Below are 25,680 nucleotides of genomic sequence, written 5' to 3'. Positions count from 1 at the left end.
ATTCATAGGGTTTCTCTCCAGTATGACTTCTTTCATGTGACTTAAGATGACTTTTAGATGAAAAGGTTTTACCACAGTGATTACATTCATAGGGTTTCTCTCCAGTATGAATTCTTTCATGCATTTGAAGATGACTTTTATATGGAAAGGCTTTGCCACAGTGATCACATCCATAGGGTTTCTCTCCAATATGACTGCTTTCATGCCTGTGAAGAACATTTTTACACGCAAAGGCTTTACCACATTGATTACATTTATGAGGTTTCTCTCCAGTAGGACTTCTTTCACGTATTAGAAGATAACTGATATAAGCAATGAGTGTATCACGTTGATGAAATCCATGTGTTTTCTCTCTAGTATGAGTTGTACATACTTGATTGAGATTGTGACATGGAAAGTCTTTAATACTTTGATTACATCCATAGTTTTTTACTTTCAAATGAGTCCTTTCATGTGCTTTTAAAGACGAATCAGATCCAAATGTTTTATCATGTTGCTTACATTCATAAAGATCCTCTTGAATATTGGATATTTTTGTGTCTTTGAAGATAGTGTGCCTATTAAAGGAAGAATAACAAACAAAAGGTTTTAACATTGCATCCACATGGCCTAACTTTTTATGCCTACAGATGTGGTGTAGGGATTAGGGCTTCTCATGATAACATGGTCCTTGACTCTCATAAACTGCTCCATTCACTAAACTATGGTAAGTCCCTCACTACAAGTATTTGAGGAACACTAGTATTAATAGTTTGCTTATAAAAGGTCTTGGTCATAAACCCCTTATCAATATGTATTTCTTTTACAATATTTGCTTGGTATGAAACTATGTGGACAAACGGGAACAACATGCCTCTCATATGGCTATGACTGAAACTGTGACATCTAATATGATATTGTTTCCTTGTTTCTTAAAGGAATGCTTTGCAAACAATGATCAGGTCCCTGACATTGCAGTACAGTGTTGTGAGAATTTAATAATCACCACAAAGTTGAGCTTATTACACTGTTGCTTTTCATTAAAAGTTAGGGTTCATTAACATTTCTTCAGAAGTACATATGTATCAGCTGCACATGAAAATTACCTTCCATGTCTTCTAGAACTTTGACAATGTTCTTCAATATTCTCATCTTCCCATTTGTACCCTAAAACAGAGCACCAGAAAATGTATGATATATTGCTGGAAATTAGGAACAATTTAAATGTCTATCTTCCATGAACTTTAGAACAATCCCTAATTGATTCACTAGATTCTTCCTCTTCCACAGAAGAGCACAAATCCCCAAAAGAGGCCTGGCCCCTTACGTTGAAAAGTGACAGAAAGTTCACATTCCTACCTATAGCAGTGAGGTTCCAGTAGGTTTCCAGCATCACATCTTTGTAGAGACTCTTCTGGGAAGGATCCAGCAAAGCCCACTCTTCATGTGTGAAATTCACATGCACATCCTCATAGGTCAATGCATCCTAAAATATCCCATATAAGGATGTAATAGAAATGGTGAGACTGCATTGTAACTTCATACTACATTGAGAATATATTTACATAATGCTTTGTGCTTAATACAGTCTATGGCATGGGTCATAGAATTTCAAAAGTAATAACCAACTCATTATAGAAGGAAACAGAAAAGAAGGATGATGTGGTCGCAGAAATAGAACAGAATATGGCACTGCAGGAGAAATGCATAGTAATACATACAGGAAGACTTGCCAATGGAGTAACATTATTTAGTATACATCAGAAAAAATTTTAAAATTATTGACTTCAAAAAGAATAGAAAATACGGGCACGGTGGTGCACACATAAGCCAAAACTTCAGGAGGCAGACAGTAAAACTCTGTGATTTCCAAGTCAATTTGATTACATAGAGATTGCCAGGACAGCCAAAGGTACATAGTGAGACCCTATCTCAAATAAATAAAAAACAGTATTCAGGGGCTCACTTGAAATTCTTCCATAGAATTGGAACACTCACTACAATTCTGTACCTGTCCATCATAAATTTGGAGTAATCCTGTTTAAAATGTAAGGTTAATAACTCCTAGAAAGGAAGACATTTTAATAAGTTACTGACAGGTGAAATTAATAAAAAACATTAGTAAAATAAATGCTGATCCTAAAACAATAAAAAAAAACCACCTAAAGAGACAGAGCATATAAAGATGGGTCAACAAATATGATCATCTGTTGCTACTGAAGAGGACCTGGATCAAACTCCACCACTCACTTGGAGGCTTACAACCATTCCTAACTCCTGGTCAAGAGAATCCAAAGTTCAGTAAACACTTGGGCAGACTAGTGTACAGCCATGTGTTCAGTAAACACTTGGGCAGCCATGTGTACAGGCAAAAGAGTCACATGGTGTGGGACAATGGTCTGTATTCTGTCAATTATATTTTAAGTAAATGCTGCTTGATCAGTAGCCAGGCAGGAAATATAGGCAGGACAACCAGGAAGTAGAGGTGGATCAAGAGAATAGGAGAATTCTGGGAAGAAGGAAGTCCTAGTCCTGTACTGTCCCAGCCACAGAAGAAGCAAGATGTGACTGCCCCGCCAAATAAGGTACCAAGCCACGTGGCTAACACAGACAAGAATATTGGGCTAATATAGTTAAAAGAGTTAATAATTGAGCTAATAGGCCAATCAGTTTATAACTAATGTAGACCTCTGTGTGATTTCTTTGGGACTTAACAACTGCAGGAACCAGGCAGGACAGAAAACTCAAGTCAACAGTCACATATTTGAAAATTTTAAAAATGTAAAAAACACACAAAGGGAAGGTGATGTTACACACCTGCAACTCAATAATTCAGGAGATCCCTATCAGTTTCACGTCTGCATGCATTCTTGGTCTGAAGAATGACGACCTCTACCAAAGTTCAAAGGTTATGATGTGGGCAAAGCTCAGCACAAAAGCAAATGCTTGACAAGAAACTAATTCAATCAGCCATAAAGAGTGCCATAGTGAGAGTCTGAAGTCAGTTTCTCCTTTCACCAAGGGTTCTTAGGATCAAACGGTGGTCGGGCTTGCATACAGAGCTCTTTTCAATGGAGCCACCTCATCAGCACTATTTGGTCAAATTCTAACTCACAGATGGCCTCACTCCTATATTTAAACACATTTCTGCTTTGGGTTTTTTTTTTTTTTTTGACACAGGATCTCTTTATAGCTCTGACTGGCCTAGAACTCACTATTTGGATGAGGTTAGTCTTGAACTTCCTGCACCTGTCTATAAAATACTATGATGACAGGTGTGAGCCCTCATGCTCAGCTACTTAAATGTACTGACTAAATCAAAGTATCGTGCCAGGATATATGGCAACTTCTTAAAGAACACAAATAAAGTGAAACTGACAGATGAGTTTTCAAATCTCTCAACCCTAGCCCGTGGAATGTTGAGTCATGTAAAAGGCATCACCACCTGGCCTCCTCTTGGCTTAGGAAAACTTTGCATTTTGTTTCTCAATGACACAACAGAATTTGCAAAGAATATGCCCAAGTGAGATCTTGGTCTTATAACAGAGAAATTATTTTGTGTTTTTAGAGACAGATTTCATTTTATGCTCTGGTCAAGATAAAGAAAGCTACTATGAACCTCCTGCTTCAGCTTTTCAAGTGTTGCAATTACAGATGTGGGGCACCATGTCTGGCTGAAGGATATTCTGTATAAAAGCTGATGCAGTAACAGACTATTTGCCTATCATGTGTGAAGTCCACTGGAAAAATAAATAACTAATGTGGCCGGCCTCACTGCGCATCCAGTACACCCATAAACATATAAAATGCACGTGAGGCTCTCCACACCAAAATGAATCAAATGAGATGGGGACAGACACTGTATAATCAAAGGAAAAATCCAGCGTGATGATGTTTCCATTTCTACCATCTATTCACCAAACACAAGGACAATCTTGTGTGTAAAAGGAACACAATACTCAAATATTGTCCCTCACACAGTGATAGTGGGAGACATCAATACCCCACTCTCACCCATGGACAGGTCATCCAGACAAAAACTAAACAGAGAAATACTGGAGCTAACAGATATTATTAACCAAATGGACCTAATAAACATTTGCACTTCACTCAAACACAAGAAAATACTGCTTCATCTCAGCATTGTAACAGGACCCCAGACCTTAGCATAACTGACTCCATCATGGAAGTGCTATTCAGGCTGTAAAACTCAGCACATATGCAGCACCATGTGTGAAAACAGAAACAAAGTTCTAATCCACCTAAGCCCGCAGTTATGGGAAAGACTGTAAATCGTGCCTTTGAGCTTCTGTAGCTCTGCTTCTGGTTAACTGTTCTTGTTAACTAAGTATATAAACCCAGAACATGGATTTTGTGCTTAAAAGAGCATGCTGAGAAAGACGTGATGCTACACTCAGATCTCAAATAACCAGTATAGTCCCAGACAAGCTAATAAAGACTTTCTATTGGCTTAAACCGATGTCCTAGCAGTCCTGTGTGGTGGATACCCACAACATTTCTTCCAAAAACAAGAAGAACAAGAAATGTTGTTCATTCCAAAATGCTAGGAGAAGAACATAGACCAAACCTCAGGACACCAGGGGTTTCAGAGCCCCTTGGAAGGAAGAGGCATTCAATACTCAAGGAACTGCTAGGGGGTCAGCAGCCTGGGGTCTTCCAGGTCCCCAAGTGTCTTAGTTAGGATTTTACTGCTGTGAAGTGACACCATGACCACAGCAACCCTAATAAAGGAAAACAGTTCATTGGGACTGGCTTACATTTCAGAGGTTTAGTCCATTATCCTCAAAGTGAGAAGCATAGTGTCATGCAGGCAAACATGGTGCTAGGAGCTGAGAGTTCTGTATCTTGATTCACAGGCAGCAGCAGGAGACTGAGACACGCAGATCTCAAGTTAGCCCCCACCGTGACACACTTACTCCAACAATGCCACACCTCCTACTAGTGCCAAGCATTCAAAGACACAAGTCTATGGGGGCCAATCCTATTCAAATCAACACACTCCCTGGCACCCACAGGCTTGTAGCCACACCATAATGCAGAAATGTATTTAGTCCAACTTCAAAATTCCCCATAGCCTATTACAGTCTCAAACTTATTTAAAAATTCAAAGGTCAAAGTCTCTTCTGAAATTCATGTTATATCTTAACTATAATCCCTTGTAAAATCAAAATAGAAAAGTAGATCACATACTTCCAACATATAATGGCACAGGATAAACATTATCATTCCAAAATGCTAGGAGAAGAACATAGACAGGAAATCTACTGGACCAAAGCAAGACTAAGAACCAGCTGGGGAAACTCCAAACTCTGCACCTCCATGTCTGATGTCAAAACGCTCCAGATCTTCGATTCTTTTCACCTTTGTTGACTGCAACGACTTCTTTCTTTAGGGCGGTTCCACTCCCTACTAGCAGCTCTTCTTGGCAGGTATCCCACAACTCTGGTTTCTCTAGACTGCCATTCTGGAACACCACTGACACATGCCTGGCCTCGCGGCATTCCCTAGAAATAGAAGGAGATTCCATAACCCCTTTCTTCCTCTTTCACTCTAAAGCCAGAACCGCGTGACGAAACCTGCTAAGTTCTACTGCTTGCTGGGGTTGGAACACAGGTCCCTGTTCAATTAAATCTTAGACAACTCTCTGTTTTCAATGTTTTCCTTCACTGCCCAACCTTGGCTGTTTGGAACTTGATCTGTAGACCAGACTGGCCTTGAATTTACAGACCCACCAGCCTCTGCTTTCTGAGTACTGGGATTAAAGGCGTGCACGGCCACGCCTGAACCTCAGCTATTCTTTATTACCTTTTCACAAACTGCAAGTTTAGCTGGTGTGATCTCACCCATAGGTTATCATTCTCTTTATTTCATTTCTTAATCATTTTATCTTGAAGAAACAGGCATCCTGGTGCCCTGCCAGTCACCCTGGAACATGCCTCTCCTACCTATAAAGAAACCTGGGACCTCTTGAGCCTGATTCTTCCAGAGAAACAGGTGTACACTATCTTGGACCTGAAAGATGCATTCATCAGTCTCCCATTGGCAAAGGCAAATGCGTTTAAATGGACAGACCCAGTGGGAGGTTACAGGAGACAACATGCCTGGATCAGGTGGCAAAGAGTTAAAGACACTAAATGCAGAGTTCTTGCCTTCCCTTCAGAGTTTTTTTTGGGAAAACAGATAAAGGGGCCACTGAGGGCTGCAAGTTACAACCTTAGGCTACACAATGTGAGTTAAGAAAGCCAAAAAGCCAAATGTTGTAGAAATCTACCTATCTTGTTACCAGCTGAAGGGAGGCAAAAGGAGTCTGTCTCGGAGTCGGATTGCCGCCATCCTTCAGATATGAACTTCAAAAACTATGAAAAACAGTCAAGGGTTCCTAGGCGCAGCTGGACAGCTGGACTGTAGAGATTCTGGAAATGCTAAGGCTTCAATACACCAGCACAAAGGGCACTGAGCCCCTAATGTGAACTGAGACTTAACAAAGGCCACTTAAGGCTTTCATAATTGCTGTGACTTCCACTTCAGACATAGAATTTCCAGATGTCTAGAAACCTTTTCATCTGTTTCCCCACAAAGCTAAGACAAAGGAGGTTTTAACGCAAATTTTGGGGCCATAGAAACGCCCTGTGACATACCAATCAAATTATTAGACCCTGTAGCCACAGGTTGGCCCACTGTCTAAGAAAACAAGTTAGCTCTGGATCAAGGTCTTACATCCACAACAAACAACACGGTTGAGGCCCTCCTCTGAGAAGCACCAAAACACTGGCTTTCTAATGGCTGTAGGACCCAAGTCTAATTTGATAAACCCACTGCCATGAACTAGGCTACCATCTTGCCCGATGACACAGATGTTGGTCCATGACTACCGGGCTATCAGGAAATGAAAGATGATAACTAGGTACACTGGAGGAGCAGCAGTTCCATTGAATTATTAGTGTGACTTCCCTACACCATCTAAGAAAAGATTAAACAATTCAGGGCCTCTGAACTCAAGCTTACTTATGTTCCTATATTTCCTCTGAGTGCGTGGCAGTATCCCTTGTTTCCCTCCCTACCAAGTTCCCTCCGAGAACCAGGGAAACCTTGATCAGATCTATTGAAACTGGTGACGGAAGTCTCTTGCTGTGCTCAAGTGTGACTACTTGCAGATGATGTCATCTGGAAGCTGCATTTCTAACTGTAGAAGTGCCTCACAAGGCTGCTAAAGTTTTAAATTTGATCTATTTTATTAAGTTGAAATGCAAAAGTCTAAAATTCCCACCAACATGGAGAGCCAGAAATCTTTCTGATTACAACCCAGACCATACTCAATTGGGATAAAATGAGGTAAAGCAACATCTTGTGTTTGGGGACTAAGGAAAGGGGGGAAACCTGGACAAGTGCACGGCTTCCACAGTACAATCTGTGTGACGAGACAGATGGATGGACTAGACTGTCTCTGTTCAATGTCATGAAATCTTTCTTCTGTTCTTTAGCTGTGTGGGGCCAACATACCTATGCCATAGGTACCATCTCCTCCTATATTCACGTTACTATCACAAAGGTTCTTTTTATAGGAAGGGGTGTAACTGAGCATTCAACCTTTGAGAAGTGGAGATTCCACTGGGACTTGGCCTGATGCTGGATGGGCTTGCCTTAGCAGGAAGCTGGGCGAACCTTGAATAGAAAGAACACGTCTTTAACCCCAGCACTCCAGAGACACAGGCAGGGAATCTCTGTGAGTTTGAGACCAGCCTGGTCTACCAAGTGAGTTCTATGACAGCCAGGCCTGTTACACAAAGAAACCTTGTCTCTGGGACAAAGGAGACTAAAAATTTAGGCTATCAGCAACAGAAATCGGATTACAAGAAGTCATCATAAATGAAAAAATGATCAACACATGGCTGAATAAACAGTAAATGCAGTGGCGTCATCTGACTTCAAACTGCAATAAAGACTGTACTGTCACTGAGGGGTGGTGCCACATAATCTGATCCCAGCACTGGGGAGGCAGAAGATGGGTCTCTGTGTGTTCCAGGATAGCCTGGTCTACAGATGGAGTTCCAGGACAGCCAGGGCTACAAAGAGAAACTCTGTTCAAAATAATAATAATAATAATAACAAAAACAACAACAAAGACTGCTGTCTGGGAAAAAAATAAAGAGATCAACAGAACATGAGAGCAAACTTAAAAAAAAATGTAATATATGGTCAATTTTGACACATGCGGCCAGGAAACCCAGTAAGTGGGGCCTTACTGATACACGTGACTGGATCACCCTGGCATCTCCATGCAGATGTGTTCATGACACAGACTCTATGCCCTGCACAGAATTAACTGCAGACGGATCCTACACCTGAATGTTCAGTGCCAAGTGCAGAACTTCTAGAAGACTCTAGAGGAAGCAGGGCTCTGTGAAGTAGCGCGCACACTCTGTATGGTGACAAGGATGTATCCACACAAGAGCTCTGTTCCTAATGCTCTGGCACAGGTGCATCCAGGAAACAGAGAGAGAAGTCATTCAGAGGAGCGCGCTTCTGCATGGTTGTTGCAAGGACCTTGTGCATGCAAGTCACCTCCGGAGCTGGGATATGCTGTGGGATAATGCTCTTGTACCCTGTAAAGACTTGCCTCTTGTATTGGTTTAATAAAACACTGAATGGCCAGTATAGGCAGGAAGTATATGAGGTGACCAGACTAGGGGAATTCTGGGAAGAGGAAAAGCTCAGTCTGTAGTCACCACACAGAGGAAGCAAGATGAAAATGTTGCACTGAGAAAAGGTATCAAGCCACGTGGCTAAATATAGATAAGAATTATGGGTTGATGTAAGTTGTATGAGCTAGTTAATAATAAGCCTGAGATAATAGGTCAAACAGTTTATAATTAATAAAAGCCTCTGTTTTTCTTTGTAACTGAACAACTGTGGACTGGGCACGACAAAAACTTTCATTAACAGAGAGACCTGCCACAGCCCTGGGAGGACATCAAGCTATCTCTGGCAGCTTCTCCCTGTGTTTGGACAGTGGCCCCTCCTTCACCATGACAGATTCCGAGCCCACCCCACTCTATTCGCAGCTCCTGGCAGTGGTCACGGCACAGCACATGGAACCATGAGAATCTCCATTACCCCAGATCAGAGCCTGCAACACGGTGAACTCAAAGTGCTCTTGTGAAGTGCCCTTCCCATACCAATTGGCAGTCAGTACAGAAGCTGTGATTGGCTAGTAATGCCTGATTGACAGGAGCAGCTCCCTTAGGGACGGAGTCCTGTGAGGGACACATCAGCGGTTCCAGCCCTGGCTTTCACCCCAGGCACAGAACTGCCCCAGACCTGCAGAGATTGGCGTTGCTGCAGAACTGGGGCCTGGACTGCATTACTGCCCCTGTAGTATTCCTATGCCCAGGAGGCATTTCTTCTGCATGTAGGCATAGAATCTCCAGCATACAAAGATTATTAAACAACATGAAGTGAAGTGATACCCCTGTATTGGTAATCAAAACATGAACGCTTTCCCAGTGTTCTGTGGTGACACACTGGCCTATCATGCCAGCACTTGGAAGGTAGAGACAGGATACCAAACATTAAACCAGGTTGCTCTATGATCTGAAACACCTGCAGTTTTTGTATGATGAGTTTTTTGAAGTCTGTACAGGGATCTAATTTCCAAGTGGTTTTCTTACACACTGTAACATGAGGGCCTCTTGTTGGGGTTTCTGTCCTGCCCAGTTCCCACAGCTAGTAAGCCCCAAAGAAAATCACACAGAGGTCTCATAAGTTATAAACTGATTGGCCCATTAGCTCAGGCTTTGTATTAGCTCTTATAACCTGTATTAGCCCATTATTCTAGTATATGTTAGCCACATGGCTCAGTACGTTTTTCAGCAGTGCAGGTCACATCCTGCTTCTTTGGTGTCTGGACAGGACTGCAGAGGAATGGGCTTCCCCCTTCCCAGAACTCTCCTGTTCCCATTGCCCCGCCTCTACTTCCTGTCTGATTGTCCCGCCTATACTTCCTCCTGGCTACTGACCAATCAGCATTTATTTAAAACATAATTGACAGAATATAGACAATTCTCCTGCACCACACACAACTTCCTTAAGATTAAGCTTTTTGAACAAAAATGTAATCAATGTTTGCCTTTGAACACATCTTGCTGAACATGATGTAGCACCTGCTTAATCCTGACTTGAAACATACCTGATGAACAAAACTTTTATAATGAGTTTTTGGTTTTTGACATTTCTTTTCCAGACAACACCTTCCCTCCTTCCATGTAGTCCTATAGCAGAAACCGTGAACATTCCTAAAAAGTATTATTGTGGCACACACACTGTAACTCTGATAAATGTTCTGTTGTGACTGTTAACTTCAGAAATTCTACCTTTTTACCTTTTTTTAAACAATTGTTTTAAGACATCTTTAGTTCCAGTCACAAGTAAGCAGACATAATAGCTGTATTGTCACTGTCTACAGGACAGCTTTCCAGATTGGTCATCTGCCCCAGGCTGGGCTCCACCCTCTGTGGCCACCTGAGCTTTACTAGCCGGGGAGGATAGCACAGCTACGGCTGACTCCACTGTAATTCCTTGGCCAAAGCAGACCTGGCATTGAAGTCCAAGGCAAACTTGGCATTTTCTCTGCCCTGCCCCTTCTCTTTAGGGTACAGTATTATTTAGAGTGACAAAGAATGGCTGTTAGTAGCGTAATGGATGCAAGCTAAACAGCAAACCCCTAATGAAAATGCGAGGGGCAAAGTTGGGGCTCTGTTCTCTTGGTCCTGTGTTGTGGGTGGAGATGGTTGCTTCATTTTTTTAATTAATGTTTTGTTCTATCTTATTTATCTAAAGTACCTTTAATTATTTAATACTCATTGTTTAGATCGCTTCCATTTTGAGTACTTATCAGTATACCGTGGGTGTGATTAGAATGTTCTATTTGCAGTAAACGGATCTCCAAAGATTTCCTTTTGAAAACACCTTTTCCTCATCCTTAATTTGTACATTCCCATCTTGCTAAATACTAAGTGTTCTTTGATAATTTTGGTGCTCATATGTTTTAGGGACAGAAGTGAAATGACTCTCCTGTTACACCAGAATGTTTGTTTTCAACTTACAGATCAAACATGCCTTAATAATTATTTTTATTTAGATTTCAAACAGTTGATATATTTGTCATTTTTAATATACATCATTGGAGATATGCTTATTTGCAAATAGCCTATTGCACACTTGAACAAATAAACCAGTGGACAGTATTTTTCTATTGTAAACAAAAACATAAATAAAACAAATGACCTATGAGATATTTAAATATTTCACCCAAGCACCAAAGAATACACCTTCATATCAGCACTGTAACAGCACCCCAGAGTTTAACACAACTGACCCCATGATGGACGTGCCATTCAGGATGTAAAACTCAGCAAATGAACAGCAACTCATGACAAAAATTAAAACCAAAGCCTAATCCATCAAATCCATAGCTATAGGAAAGTCTCTAAAGTACTAGCCTTGCTTTTTACCTCCTGTAGTTCCGCTTCAGGCCAACTGCTCTTGTTAAAACTGAAGTATGTCAATTCAAATCATGTTTTTTGTGCCTAAAAGCTCATCCTAAAGAGGACTACACTGGGACCCTGAACACTCAGTGCAGTCGCAGGTCGGCTAATAAAGACATTCCATCAACTTAAACCCATGCCTATGCAGTCTTCCTTGGCGAATACTCACATCTCTGGAAATCCCATTGAGTTCCCAGAGACCAGACTGTAGGACACAAGGGGTCTCAGAGCCCCTCAGAGGGAAGAGGAATGCAGTAGTCAGGAGACGACTACAGGGTGCACACACGGAGCAGTCCAGGCCCACAGCCATCTCTGCTGGGATTTCATGGCTGTGAGAGACACCAATGACCATGTCAACTCTTATAAAGGAAAACATTTAACTGAGACTGCTGTACAGCTCAGAAGTTTAGTCCATTCTTGTCACAGCAAGAAGCATGGCGTGCGCAGGCAGACGCGGTGCTAGAGAAGGAGCAGAAATTTCCACATCCTGATTTGTAAGCAGCAGCTGGACACTGAGACACAGGATCTGACCACATCCACTGGGCCTCACTGCTCCAAAGGCCACAAGGCCACACCTCCTACTAGTGCCGGTGCCTATGGGCCAAGCATTCAAACACAGCAGCCGACGGGGCCACTCCAATTCAAACCACCACATTCTACTCTCTGGCCCCCACAGGCTTGTAGCCTATGTAGAAATGCATTCGGTCCAACGTTTAAAGTCTGTAACAGTTTCAAACTGGTTTAAAAGTTCAAAGTCCCTTCCGAGACTCATTTTTCTCTTAACTGCAATCCCTTGAAAACCAGAATCAGAAAGTACATCACATACTCCCAACACAATATGGCACAGCATATATGCTACCATTCCAAAAGGGAGAAGAGGGGCTCAGTAAAGAAACGGCTGGCCAAAGCACCCCGCCACAGGCCTGGTCACAGCGCATTCCCTAGAAATGGAGGGAATTCCATACGCCCTTTCTTCTGTTTTTGACTCCAAAGCCAGAACCACGTGGCCGAAGCTGCTAAGCTCTGCTGCTTGCTGATGCTGGAACACGGACGCCTCGTTCAGTTACATCTTCATCGGCTTTGTTTTCAGTGGTCTCCTACACTGCTGAAGCTCGGCTGTCCTGAAAGTCACTCTGTAGACTGTCCTGGCCTTGATGGGCCAACCTCTGTCTGCCTCCTCAGTACTGAGATTAAAGGCATATACCACCACACCTGGACCTAAACTGTTCTTTAATTTCTCTACACAAATTAGAAGGTTAGCTGACTGTGATCGTGGCCTGAGCTCAATTTATTCCATTTCTTAATCTGTTTACTTCTTCGAACAAAGAATTTAGTTCCATTCTGCTTCACGGTGCCACTTTTCTCCTCAAATTGTACATTTTTATTTTTCCTTGCTGTGCTTGCTCCTTTTCATTATAAATCTCCATGAGACTGAAGACTAATAACCACAAAACAGAGTCAATTCTAGGCTGTTTGACATTTCCTCTGCCAAAGGAATCGATCCTAAACTCTTCACTTCAGCCTCAGGCAGACTATTCCGACAAGGGGGAAAAGGAAGACACGTTCTTCACCAAAATGTAACAAAAACAGTTTCTAGGCAACACACTAATATTCTTCTCTGAATCCTCTGAACCAGGCCCCCACAGTGCAAATCCCACCTCAGCACCACTGTCTTCCATGCTCTCACTGTGAGGGGCCATCACGCGCCTCTTAGAGCGTTCCATTGCTTTCCTATCACAGTCCTAAAGTCCAAACTCCTCCAAACAAAACATGGTCAGGCCAATCACAGCAACAGCCCAGTCCCCAGTACAAACAGCTCTATTAGTTAGGGTTTTACTGCTGGGAAGAGATATCATGACTACAGCAACTGTTGTAAAGGAAAACATTTAACTGTAAATTCTAATGATAATGGCTTGGTCCGTTATCATCATGGGGAGAAGCATGGCAGCATGCAGGCAAATGTCGTGCTGGAGAAGAAGCTGAGAGCTCTACATCTTGATCAACAGGAAGCAGAAGGAGTCTGAGGCACACTAGGCCTAGTTTGAGTATTTGAGACCTTAAAGACCACCCACACAGGACACGCTTCCTCCAACAAGGCCACATATATTCCAAGACCATAACTCCTAACAGTGCCGCTCCCCAGAGGACAAGCATTCAAACACGTGAGTCTATGGGGGTCACTCCTATTCCAAACCCAACACAACCTTTGATCTATTCCAGCCTAGTGCGTCAGAGGGGTCTGACACCTCCAATCCAAAGGGAAACAAATTAGAAAGTCGCCTGTTCTGTCACCTTCAGAGGTTGTCTTGCTCAGGCGCCTTCCATTTAGACACACAGCAGAGATCAGATGTCACTGGATGTCTCTGTCTGTTCATTTGCATGACTATATGATGGCTACCCTGCTTGCGTTTATTGTAAGTCTCTCTCTGTACATCTCTACATGTCTTTCTATGTGTTTCTCTCAGTTTAGTTTCCCCAAATTGACCCGTGGCTTTCTCTGGTGTGAACTCTCCTGTGATCCTCCTGTTGGGAGAGCTGAGTCATTTGGCTCTGCCAGGTCACATGAAGATGGCGTGGGGGGAAGAGCAGCACTTACTTGTACTGTTACCTGACTCTTGCTCTCATACAGGGTTGGTCCTTAGGAGGAGGGGAAAGGTGCTGGGCCTGAACCTCACAGCTGTCTAAGAACAGTGCACACAGCGTGGGGAAGAACAGTTTCCCCAGGTGAGCATTCCCTCCGTTCTGTGTCTGCTCTAAGTAGTTCCAGGGAAGGAAAAACTCCCTCTGTACTGAACCAAAAGGAAAACATAAAGTTCCACTACTTTCTTTCATAATTTGTGTCTCTTTTTCAACTGGTGATCTCTAAAACCCACGTTGGAAAAAAAGTAAAAACATTGCCCCTGGGCTAGGCAAGGGAACAGATATTCCCTTCCCTCCAACACTGACCAAGGACATTTAAGGAATTTCACTAAGTACTTTTTAGAAAGATTAAAGACAGTGGTTAAAAAGATTTCCCTTTTTAAACCAGGCAGTAGTGGCGCACGCCTTTAATCCCAGGCAGAAGCAGATGGATCTCTGTGAGTTCGAGGCCAGCCTGGTCTACAAGAACTAGTTCCAGGACAGGCTCCAAAAACTAGAGAAAAACTGTGTCTCAAAAAAAAAACAATTTAAAAAATCCTTTTTTACCCAGTCACCCAGGGTATTAGAAAAATGTTATTATACAAGTTTAAAAAGTTTCAAGGGAAAAGGAGGTCCCAGGCGCTGGAGTAGTATAAAGGCTGCTCAACGACAAACTGATCAGGACAAGAACTTCTGCACAAACTGAGAGCCACCTTCACCTTCTCTGGTAATGAGACAAGGTTAGACTTAGGGATACCCAGCAAAAATTTTGGTATCCTACCCTCTGTCAGAAGACTATCTCCTAGCTGGAAGTTAGGCCTCCAATCAAAAGATAAATAATATCAAATACCCTGGAAACAAAACGGGTAAATGAAGTTCATATTGCCTGGTTGATGAGGCAAGCATTCTGGCCTGCCAGTCACACTGGAGCATGTGGCTCCTGCCTACGAGGAGTCCTGGTACTGCTAATTCTCGTGAGCCTGCTTCTTCCAGAGAAGCATGTGTACTGGCTTGGACCTGGAAGATGCACTCGTCATCCTCCCATTGGCAGTGATGCGTCTACCATCCTTGTCTGTAATTGGACAGATCCAGTGGGAGGTCATAGTCGGCAACTAACCTGGGAAAACAGATTAGAAAGACCACAGAGGGACTCCTGAGAGTTTACAGACCTTTGCCTACAAAATGTTCGCTAAGAAAGCCCAACTTTGTAGAAGCTGCATATCTGACTGCCAACTGAAGGGGGAAACAAAAGGAGCCTGTCTCAGAGAACTGCTGCCATCCTTCAGATCCCAACTCCAAAGACTAAGAAATGGGGTACAGGAGTTCCTAGGTGTAGCAGAATAATGCTGTGTCTGGATACCAGAGTTTCTGGAAATGGCGAGGTCTCTATACACCAGCACAAACTGGGCCCTGGGCACCTAATGTGGACTGAGACTCAACAAAAGCCATGCACGGCTTTAAAAACAGCAGCAATTTCCACTCCAGCCAGAGAATTTCCAGATGTCTCAAAACCTGTTTGTCCACAAAACACAAGACAAAAGGGGTTTTAATCCAAGCTTTGGGCATGGAAATGTCCTGTGAAGTCCTTGTCCAAATGACTGGACCCTGTAGCCAGAGGTTGGCCCATCTGTCTAAGCACAGTGACAGCTAGCGCTAGATTAATGAGAGAAAAACAACAAAAAATTCTGGGTCAAGATCTTGTACTCACAGCACACCACGGCATGCCTGAGGCTGCCCTCTTGTGATGACACAGGTGCTTGTCCAATGCTGTCAAGAATGAAAGACGAAACCAGGTACATGGAAGCCGTAGCAGTTCCATTGACTGGAAAAATAAGGACGCACACCAGGAACCTCAGCCCAGAGAGCAGCACTGATCCATCTGAACTAGGCTCTCGGATAAGGACAAAGGAAAGCCCACCCTCCACCATCCACATGGACAGTCACTACACTCATACTGTCTGCTGTGTCTACAGTGTGATCTAGAAAGAGGCCTTCACAGCACTGGGAAAAGGACTTTAAAATCTTGGCCCTCCTACAGGCTATTTGGCTTCCCTACAAATAGTTGTCCTCCACTGCTGGGCTTCTGGCCCAGCTCTCCAAACCAGTGGGGCCTGTTAATATTTTAAAACCAGGGCAGGGGTAGGGGGTTGTCAAGTGAATGTCTCATGACATATCATGACCCATGACTGCCTGAGACATTATGCTTAAAAAAAAAAGTTCAAATCCACAGGATGATGGAGGATACCTGGTGTAGGAGCTCCTGCTGTCCCTGTGTTGCTTTCATTAATGAATAAACTGCTTTGATAGGGCAGAACTTAGGCAGGCGGGGAAGTCAGAACTGAATGCTGGGAGGAAGAAAGGCGGAGTAGGAGAGAGACCATAGAGCTGCCTGAGACAGACATGCCAATCTTTCCCCGTAAGCCACTGCCATGTGGCAATACACAGATTAATAGAAATGGGTTAAACTAAGATGTAAGAGTTAGCTAATAAGAGGTTAGAGCTAATGACCAAACAGTGATTTAATTAATACAATTTCTATGTGGTTATTTCGAGGCTAAGCTAACCCGGCGGCCAAGGTGGACAAGCGGGCCCCCTCCTTGCAACAGACACCAGAGGGAAGGGTCACCCTCCCAGAAACAAGTAACCTTCACCAGGATACTCATCTGGGGCTCACAAAGCTTTCTGAGTTGTTCAGACAGTAGACTAAACAGCCTAGCAAGGCGTGTCTCAACCAGATATCAGGCTTTTACTCAAGTGAATCCAAAACAGAGAGCCCTTACACAGGAAAGTGTCCAAATGACAGAGCAAGACCCCCAAGAACTCTGGGAAAAGAAACTCCACAAAGATCTGTCCTACCCAGGGAGGATAACCGTACTTGCAAGTTTTTATAGATACCGCTTTCTGGTTGGTAAAACTGTCTAAAACAACTCAAATAGTAACTTAAAAGGCTTCTCCAGGAACTGGTCCCATGATTTGGGAACCCACTCCCCAGCAATGGAGTCCAACAATGGCCTAGCTTTCTTAGCCAAAATCTTTCAATTAATAGTCAAAGCTTTACATAGAGATTGAAAATCTCATTGTACTTACAAACCTCAGAGTTCTGGTGAGGTAAGAAGAATAAACAGAACAAATAAAATAAACCTTTAACAAAACCCTTAAAAAGAGTCTACCAAAGAATGGAGAGACCTCGTTCCTTTGCTTTGATCCTGCCAGCTGCACAACACATACCCCTATGCGTTTATGTTTGATAAACCTCCCCCAGGTTTATCTGCTTCCCAGGCTCAGAGATGTATAGTTAGCAGAACAGTCTAACCCTCAAGTCACTACAGGCAACTCCAGTCCTCCACAATGACCATCCCCATTGGGCTATCCTAGAGACCCAGCTGACCTGAGTCTAGCATCCATTTCCCCTTGTACAAGATAAATGATACTGTCTGGGTCAAGCAAGGAAGCAAATAACAATGGAAGTAACCTGAAAAGGACCCTAAAAGGTGATTCTCTCCACTCCTAAAGCAATGAAGAGAGCTGGCACTAGAAAACGAAATTACAACAGCCAGATAAAGAAAGCAGAAGTCACATTTGCCCAAAGACAACTGTGAGATACAGATCCACTGGTAATAGCCTGGCAAGTGAAAAACCCGGCATGCACTTCATAGGGTGCTCTGCACAGCAACCTGGCTATTTATCTGCGACCCAGACCTTGTGCAAGCTGTAAGTTTTAAGCTTATGATCTATTTCCAAAAAGTCTTTAGTCCAGTTTGAATTTGCTCTGAGCTAAATGTGTGCTACTTGTGTGCAGCTAGTCCAAGCAAAATAGCAAAGCAGGTTTTTAAGTGTCCAGTCCTTGTGGGATAAATAGATCCAGTTATGAAGCATGTTCCAGGACATATACTACATTGGTGTGGGACAATGGTCTGCATTCTGTCAATTATATTTTAAATAAACACTTATTGGTCATTAGCCAGGCAGGAAGTATAGGCGGGACAGCCAGACAGGAGTAGAGGTGGGTCAATGAGAACAGGAGAATTCTGGGAAGAAAGAAGTCCTAGTCTTCAGTTGCGACTCAGCCACAGAAGAAGCAAGATGTGACTGCCTCACCGAATAAGGTACTGAGCCACGTGGCTAACATAGACATGAATAATGGGCTAATATAAGTTAAAAGAATTAGTAAAGAAGAAGTCTGAGCTACTAAGCCAATCAGTTTATAATTAATGTAGCCCTCTGTGTGATTTCCTTAAGGAATTAACGACTGCAGGAACCAGGCAGGACAGAAAACCTCAGACAACACTACATATCAAAATTATACAGTCAACTGAAAAGTCATCTTTCTGACCACTCACAGATACATGTGCCCAACAGATAGAATATTTTCATGAGATACACATACAAGCAGTGGGAACGCACCCAAGGATATTCTTAGGGAAGAAATGAAGTGACTCATGAGATAAATTACACAGGAGCAGCTGGTTTCCACAGCCAGTAACTCCACGGCCTTGCAAGGTGGGGCTCCCTATCAGAGAATCACTCGTCTGGTAGGTCTTGCAAGGTGGGGCTCCCTATCAGAGACTCACTCGTCTGGTAGGTCGGCCTGTTAAACACCAGTTGTCACCTGCTGCATCTCTGTGACCCCTGACAGGTATTACCTACTGTACTATAGACCAGCAGCCCATTTTCACTCTGACCTCTGCTCGCTGATGCCCACTTCAAATGTCGGGTTGTATTAGAGAAAGGAAAGATATGGGGGTTTATCTTTTCAGACAGAAATACAGAGTTTACAGTTCTATGCATGCCCTGTGACCGCACCCCTGCTTGCCAGAAACAAGGGAGTTTCCATTACAAAAATTGGGTTTGAGAAACTGAGGCTTCCTGGAAATATTCATTAAAAAGATTTGGGCCTGTGGGAAACAGGAAACACTTGCAGAATCAGACTGTAGGCCACAGGAAGGAACCCTGAGATAGACTTAATCATTCCCAGCCATAGGCCAGGACTGCTGGCTTTGTTTAGACACCTGGCCCCTGTCATGTTACATATGGATAGGAATTAACCAGACTGCCAGTCCACTGACAGACAAAACTCACTGTGACTGGAGTCAGCCCAAATTAATGTACTGCTTTATGGATTAATGCATCAGGATAACAACAATATGATTGATTAGGACTACTTGGGTGGCATGTAGCAATGGTTTTACCAAATGTGCCTCTTCTATTGATTTCCATACTAAACAAATAAGTTGATCAAGACCTGATGGTATTGAAAGTTGCTATTTCTTAATTAAAACAACAGTTAAGATTACTACAAAATTGAAAGGGCTTAGACTTAATTGTCATGAGATAAAGGAAACTATGTATGGTTTTGGGGGGAAAAACCTGCTGGTCCTATACTAATTGATCAGAAGTAATTTAAAATAAAATATTGCAAAGGTTGGGGAATCATCAATACCAGTCTCTTCCTTGTCCCACTGGCTAACTACTCTGCTACCGGCAGTGACTGGGTCTTTAATTCTCATTCTGATTGGATTAATGGTGGGTCCCTGCATCTTAACTAAAACAGGATGAGTCCATGATTTGATTCATTAACTCAGTCCAGTGGGAAATATAACACGCCAAAGTCCTTACTAGGCACCGGACCTTAGCACAACTGACTCTAAGATGGAAGTGCCACTCGGGCTGTAAAACTCACCACATAGAACCTAACACCAGCCAAAACAAAACAAAGTGCACATTTACAGCAAGTCTCTACATGTACTAGCCTTGCATTTAGTCTGTAGCTCTGCTTCTGGCTAATGGTTCCTGTTAACTGAAGTATGTCAACCCAGAACATGGTTTTTGTGCCTAAAAGCTCAACCCAGGAAAGGTTCAGAGGTACGCTGGGATACAGGAACAGCCAGTGTGTCTGCAGGCCAGCTAATAAAGACTCACTATTACTGCCTTAAACCCATGTTCCAGCAGACTTCTCTGGTGAATACTCACAAACGCACCTCATAGAACTTTCTTCATAACTGTGGACAAACTCAGACACAAAGCAAGTCTCCACAGACACAAGAAAACTGAAATAAGCCCTGCACCCTATCAGACCACCACAGATTAAAGCTGGACATCAACAACAGTAGAAGAATCAGAAAGCTTACAAACACGTGGACCCTCAGCACCTCTAATAAATGAAAAATGAATCAAGGCAGAAATAAAGAAATGAAATGATAACCATGCCACAAACTGAGTTCTTTCTCAAGGTATCGGCCCATGGGGCTGGAGAGACAACTGAGCAGCTAAGAGCACTGGCAGCTCTTCCAGACATCCTGAGTTCCATTCCCAGCAACCACATGGTGACTCACAATCATCTCTGTGGGATCTGATGGCCTTGTCTGGAACAGAGCACTTGTATACATGAAACAGTCAACCTTAAAAATAAATAAATAAATAAATAAATAAAATCACTGTTTCTAGTAACCGAGAGCCCCCCCCCCCAAAATAAGATCGGACCATTAATCTTTCATTTGAGTTTCCAGGACATGTACAGAATACAGAGAGACAGTATAACAAAATCTTACACAACCTGTCTTCCTGACTCTTCTCTTGCTGTGAAGAAGCACTATGACCAAGGCTTTAAAGGGAAGGCTTTTAATTTGGTGATCAATTATAGTGATGGAGGCTCAGTCCGTTCTCATCTTGAAAGGAAGCGTCCCAGTGGGCAGGCATGAGACTGAGGGTTAGTTACATCCTGATACACAGGCAGGCAGCAGGCAGGAAAAAACACTAGCCTTGCACTGCGTTTTAAAAGCTCAAAGCCCACCTACAGTGAGACACATACACAAACAAGACACATCTACTCCCAGAAGGGCAGACCCCCTAATTTTACTCAATCACTTCCACTAATTGGGGCCAACTATTCAAAGATAGGAGCCTGAGGATGCTGAGCAAATAGAAACCATGACAGGAATACAGTCTATGAAGAAAGAGCTCTGAAGATGAGTCAAAGATACTAAGGAAAACAGAGAGAGAGGAAGACGAGAAGACAGAGAAAGAGAGACAAACAAAAGGAAAAACTAAATACGAGGAGAAACTCCTCTGGATGGATTACGGGCTTCCTTAATGTAACCTTCCCTTCTCCACCAAAGAAGAGATTACACACCCTGCAGCAGGTGGCACACGCCTTTAATCCCTGCACCTGGGAGGCAGAGGCAGGTGGATCTCTGTGAGTTCAAGGCCAGCCTGGTCTACAGAGTGAGTTCCAGGACAGGCTCCAAAACTACACTGTGAAACCCTGTCTCGAAAAACCGGGAAGAAAGAAAGAGAGAGAGGTTACACAATTCAAGGCCATGGCACGATCCCTCGTTTCCCTCCCTACCCAGTTCCCTCAGCGAACCTGGAAAACCTTGATCAGGTCTCCTGGAAGCAACGAAGGCATCAGTCTCTTGCTGTGCTGAAGTGTGGCTGTTGTAGATGACGCCATCTGGAAGCTGCATTCTTTTTTTATTTATTTGTCTGCTTTTTTGTTTTTGGTTTTTCGAGTCAGGGTTTCTCTGTAGTTTTGGAGCCTGTCCTGGAACTTGCTCTGTAGACCAGGCTGGCCTCGAACTCACAAGATCCGCCTGCCTCTGCCTCCCAAGTGCTGGGATTAAAGGCGTGCGCTGCCACCTCCTGGCACCTTTTTTTTTCCAGACAGGATGTCTCTCTGCAGCCCTGGCTGCCCTGGAGCTCGCTCTATAGCCCAGGCTGACCTCTGCTTCCTATGTACTAGTTTTAAAGCATGCCACCACCACCGCTGATATTTTAACAAACCCGAAAGTCTTCAGTCCAGCAAATACGGAGATTACAACGGACGTCAGCACGGTGACAAGGACGTTCCCACACAAAGGTCCACGCACCCCACGCTCTGCCGGGCGCATGCAGCAGAGCGAAATCGCTCAGAGGTCCCGCTTCACCACGGGAGTCGCAGGGACCTCAGGGGGCAAAGGGAATCACTCCGCCCACCGCGTCCGCCGCCGGTTCCCACAGACCCGGGAGGACCCCACACCGGATCCCGCGGCTCCACCCGCGTGGGGACGGCGGCCCTCGCTCACCATGTCGGGTTCCGAGCTCAGCCCCATCTCCTCAAAGCTCCCGGCAGCAAAACACGTGGAACTAGAAGCTGCCTCTGCCGCAGTCCGCCGATAATACAGTATGGCGAACCGGAAGTGCCCTCCCCACCCTGAAAGGCAGTCCATCTAGAGGCTCTGATTGGCTACTGAGGCCTGAGTGACAGAAACAACCCCCATAGGGTCAGAGTGCTGTGAAGTGAGGACGCGCGATGGTTCCCAGCCCTGGCTTCCTGCCCAGGCACACAACTGCCCCAGACCTGCAGACTGGCATCGCAGCAGAACTTGGGGCTGGACTGCAAAGTCTTCCCTGAACAACCCCTGCCCTCAGTAGGACTCTTTTCTGGGGGCATTAGTGAGGTTTTGCTAAGAAACTGAGAAAGGACAATGGAAACCGGACACTTCCTGGGTTAATCATATCTCAGGCCAGCTGTGGAAAACGGGCTATGATTTTCATTTTTGTAAAAAGAAAGTTTGATTTAAAAAAATGCACTAATCCGCACCCTCTTAAACCATTATTCTGTGGAAAAGGGCCATCAGTATAAACACAGGATTTAGAGAACTAAACCCTACGGGGTCAGAGTGAGCTTGTTACTTCTCAGGCCATGTTTACTGTAGAGCCGCAGACTCTGATGACGAAATTATACATATTTTACTGCCTACTTGACATACGGTTCTACAGATTTGTTTTTCCCTCTTAATTCTGCATCATTAGTGGAAATAAATTAACCAAATTAAGAATAATACTTTTTTTGAGCTAAGGTTTCTCTGTGTAGCTTTGGAGCCTGTCCTGGAGCTCGCTCTGTAGATCAGGCTAGCCTCGAACTCTCAGAGATCAGCCTGCCTCTGCCTCCCAAGTGCTAGGATTGAAGGCGTGTGGCGCCATCACCACCACCTACGAATTCTTATTTTTGCATCGTTCTCCTATTGCTTCATTTTCTTTGTCAGAGCCTCACACTGCAGTCCTTGCTGACCAAAAACTCACTATGCACAACAGGCTAGCCTAAAAATCATAAAGATCAGTTTGTCTCTGCTGCACAGAGCTCCGATTAAAAGCCCACACCACCGTGCCCAACTTCTATTAATTCTTCATGTTTACTAATGAAATAAACAAGCTAGATGTGGCACACAGTTGCACTCTGTATGGAGGATACTCTTCAGAAGGGCCACTGTGAGGGTTAGGCAAGCATAGGTCATAAGCAAGACCCTATCTCAAAAGAGCAAATGCCACCCCAGCATTTTAGGTCATTGGTGCCCATCTTAGTTCTGGGGCCCACATGGGTCTATGGCACCCCGGCCTGTGAACCAAGTCTACAGTCTACATTTCTGACATCCCTGCCTGGAATCTGTGAAGGGGCTGAAGCAGCAGCAGCAGCAGCAGCAGCAGCAGCAGCAGCAGCAGCAGCAGCAGCAGCAGCAGCAATGAGATGAAAAGTCCGTGTCCAGCTGCTCTGCTGCTGTGCTCCACTGCTGTGTGGAGGAATTTCATCCTGTGTCCTGACTGCAGGCCTTCCACTGAGGATTCTTTAAAGCCACACTAACACTTGACTGGCATGTTCAGTCTGTTAAATTATACGATTTCTGGCTCGGGTAATCTACTTTCCCAGGGCTACTCATTTGTACATGAACTTGAAAAATACCAGGTGCAGTCACATGCTAGTGCTGATTATAAAATGGCTGGATGCTGGGGGCACAGAGGTCTTTGCACTCACAGAGAATCAGTAACAGAGCCAGGAACATTAATCACGAAATGGAATCTGCTCAATGGAGAAGATACAAATCATATACCTGTCGTAGGTTGTTTTTTTCTTAACTCTATTGGATCTTTGGTGGGTCTGACACCCAGCTACCAAATAAATACATACAGAGACTTATTATTATTTATAAATGACCTGCCTGAGCTTGGCTTGTTTCTCATCAGTTTTTCTGAAATTGTCCCATCTATCTTTTGCCTCTGAGTTTTTAACCGTTGTTTCTGTACCTTTCTTTACTTCTTCCTCGGTGACTGACTGTATAGCTGGACGGCTAGCCCCTTGCATCCTCCTCTCCCCCTTTTGTTGCTCCTTAATCTTTTCTTCCCTGATTTCTCATTCTATTTATTCTCTCTGCCTGCCAGTTATTGGCTGTTCAGCTCTCTATTAGACCAATCAGCTGTTTTAGAGAGGCAAAATAACACAGCTTCACAGACTTAAACAAATGCAACATAAAAAGAACACAAACATCTTGACATTATTAGACAACTGTGCCACAGCATAAACAACACATCTTTAACTGATATTCTACAGCATCCCCCCTTTTGTCTAAATAAAAATGAAAGGTTTTAACTTAACATGTAAAACTATATACAACAAAAACAGATATCTAGGAAGAATTGCATTTACAATATTCAGTGTGTTGACGGAGGCTGCTCATTCATTCCTGGGCACCTAGCTCAAAAATAATCACACAGAAACTATATTATTTGCAATACTGTTTGGCCAATAAGTCTAGCATATTCTTAGCTAGCTCTTACATTTTATTAATTTGTGTATAACCGCAGGGCAGTGGCTTATTGGGTAAAGTTTTGGCATCTCACTGACTCTGCCTTCTTTCTCTCAGCATTCAGTTTAGTTTTCCCCACCTAGCTCTGTTCTGCCCTGTCATGTGCCCAAGCAGCTTCTTTATTCATTGACCAATAAACCCAAACTCTTCAGGTTTTAAGTGGATTTAGTTGGCCATGTTGGTACCAATCTGTTGGTGAAGGCCATTTGTTTGTTCCCCGCCACTCAGACTCAAAATAATCACATAGAAACTATATCACTTAAAACACTGCTTGGCCAATAGATTAAGCATATTGCTAACTAGCTCTTATATCTTAAATTAACCCATTTCCATTATTTTATATTTTGTTATGAGGTTCATGGTTTATCAGTAAAGTTCCAGGTCATGTCTGTCTCCTGCTGCGGCTGCTATATGGTGTCTCAATCACTCTGCCTTCTTTCTCCCAGCATTCAGTTTAGTTTTTCCCACCTTGCTCTGTTCTACCCTGTCATGGTCCAAGCAGCTTCTTTATTTATTAACAAATAAAAGCAGGATATATACAAAAAAATCACACATCATATTTCATTTGTATTTAGCAAATTTAGAGAAAATACTACAGTTTTTTGTCTTAGTGACTCCAAAGTTTTATACCTGATTTATTTTCTATCATAACTAAGGAAAACTGAAACACTAATTAATTAGTCTTTAACTTCATCATAGACCCCAGAAGGATATATTACCTGAGTAAACAGGAAATATCTTACATGCAACATCCAAAATTCTACAGATGACAGAGATATCTGATTTCCTGGACGATCACCCAGAATTCCTCTGCAATATTAGAGCATCCATTTTCAGCATAGAGGCCTAGAATATCTGTCAGGCTTTTCAGTGAAGCAGGAAATTTGAAGGACTGTCACATC

At 43.4% G+C, this 25,680-nt stretch overlaps 1 protein-coding gene across 1 annotated transcript; it reads right to left on the bottom strand.

Moving 5' to 3' along the window:
- Positions 1-1,081: 1,081 nt before the first annotated feature.
- LOC130875927 (zinc finger protein 431-like) lies at positions 1,082-21,747 on the bottom strand. Its single transcript, XM_057772237.1, has 3 exons — positions 21,526-21,747; positions 1,339-1,465; positions 1,082-1,146 (listed from the first exon to the last, which is right to left on the bottom strand). Exons 1-3 carry the CDS (start codon positions 21,610-21,612, stop codon positions 1,082-1,084), a joined length of 279 nt encoding a protein of 92 aa, XP_057628220.1. The 5' UTR covers positions 21,613-21,747.
- Positions 21,748-25,680: the final 3,933 nt, after the last annotated feature.

The sequence above is a fragment of the Chionomys nivalis genome, chromosome 6 (genome assembly GCF_950005125.1).
Source record: "Chionomys nivalis chromosome 6, mChiNiv1.1, whole genome shotgun sequence".
In the NCBI taxonomy this organism is placed as follows: Eukaryota; Metazoa; Chordata; class Mammalia; order Rodentia; family Cricetidae; genus Chionomys; species Chionomys nivalis.
This window is presented reverse-complemented; position numbering and strand designations above follow the sequence as displayed.

Excerpts from the sequence above, each read along its gene's own strand:
- LOC130875927 (XM_057772237.1), bottom strand. The coding sequence starts at position 21,612 with ATGGCGTCATCTACAACAGCCACACTTCAGCACAGCAAGAGACTGATG. Across the intron at positions 1,466-21,525 it reads ACCTGATCAAGGTTTTCCAG|GATGCATTGACCTATGAGGA; the intron begins GTTCGCTGAGGG and ends GGGATATTTTAG. Across the intron at positions 1,147-1,338 it reads CTGGAACCTCACTGCTATAG|GGTACAAATGGGAAGATGAG; the intron begins GTAGGAATGTGA and ends GCTCTGTTTTAG.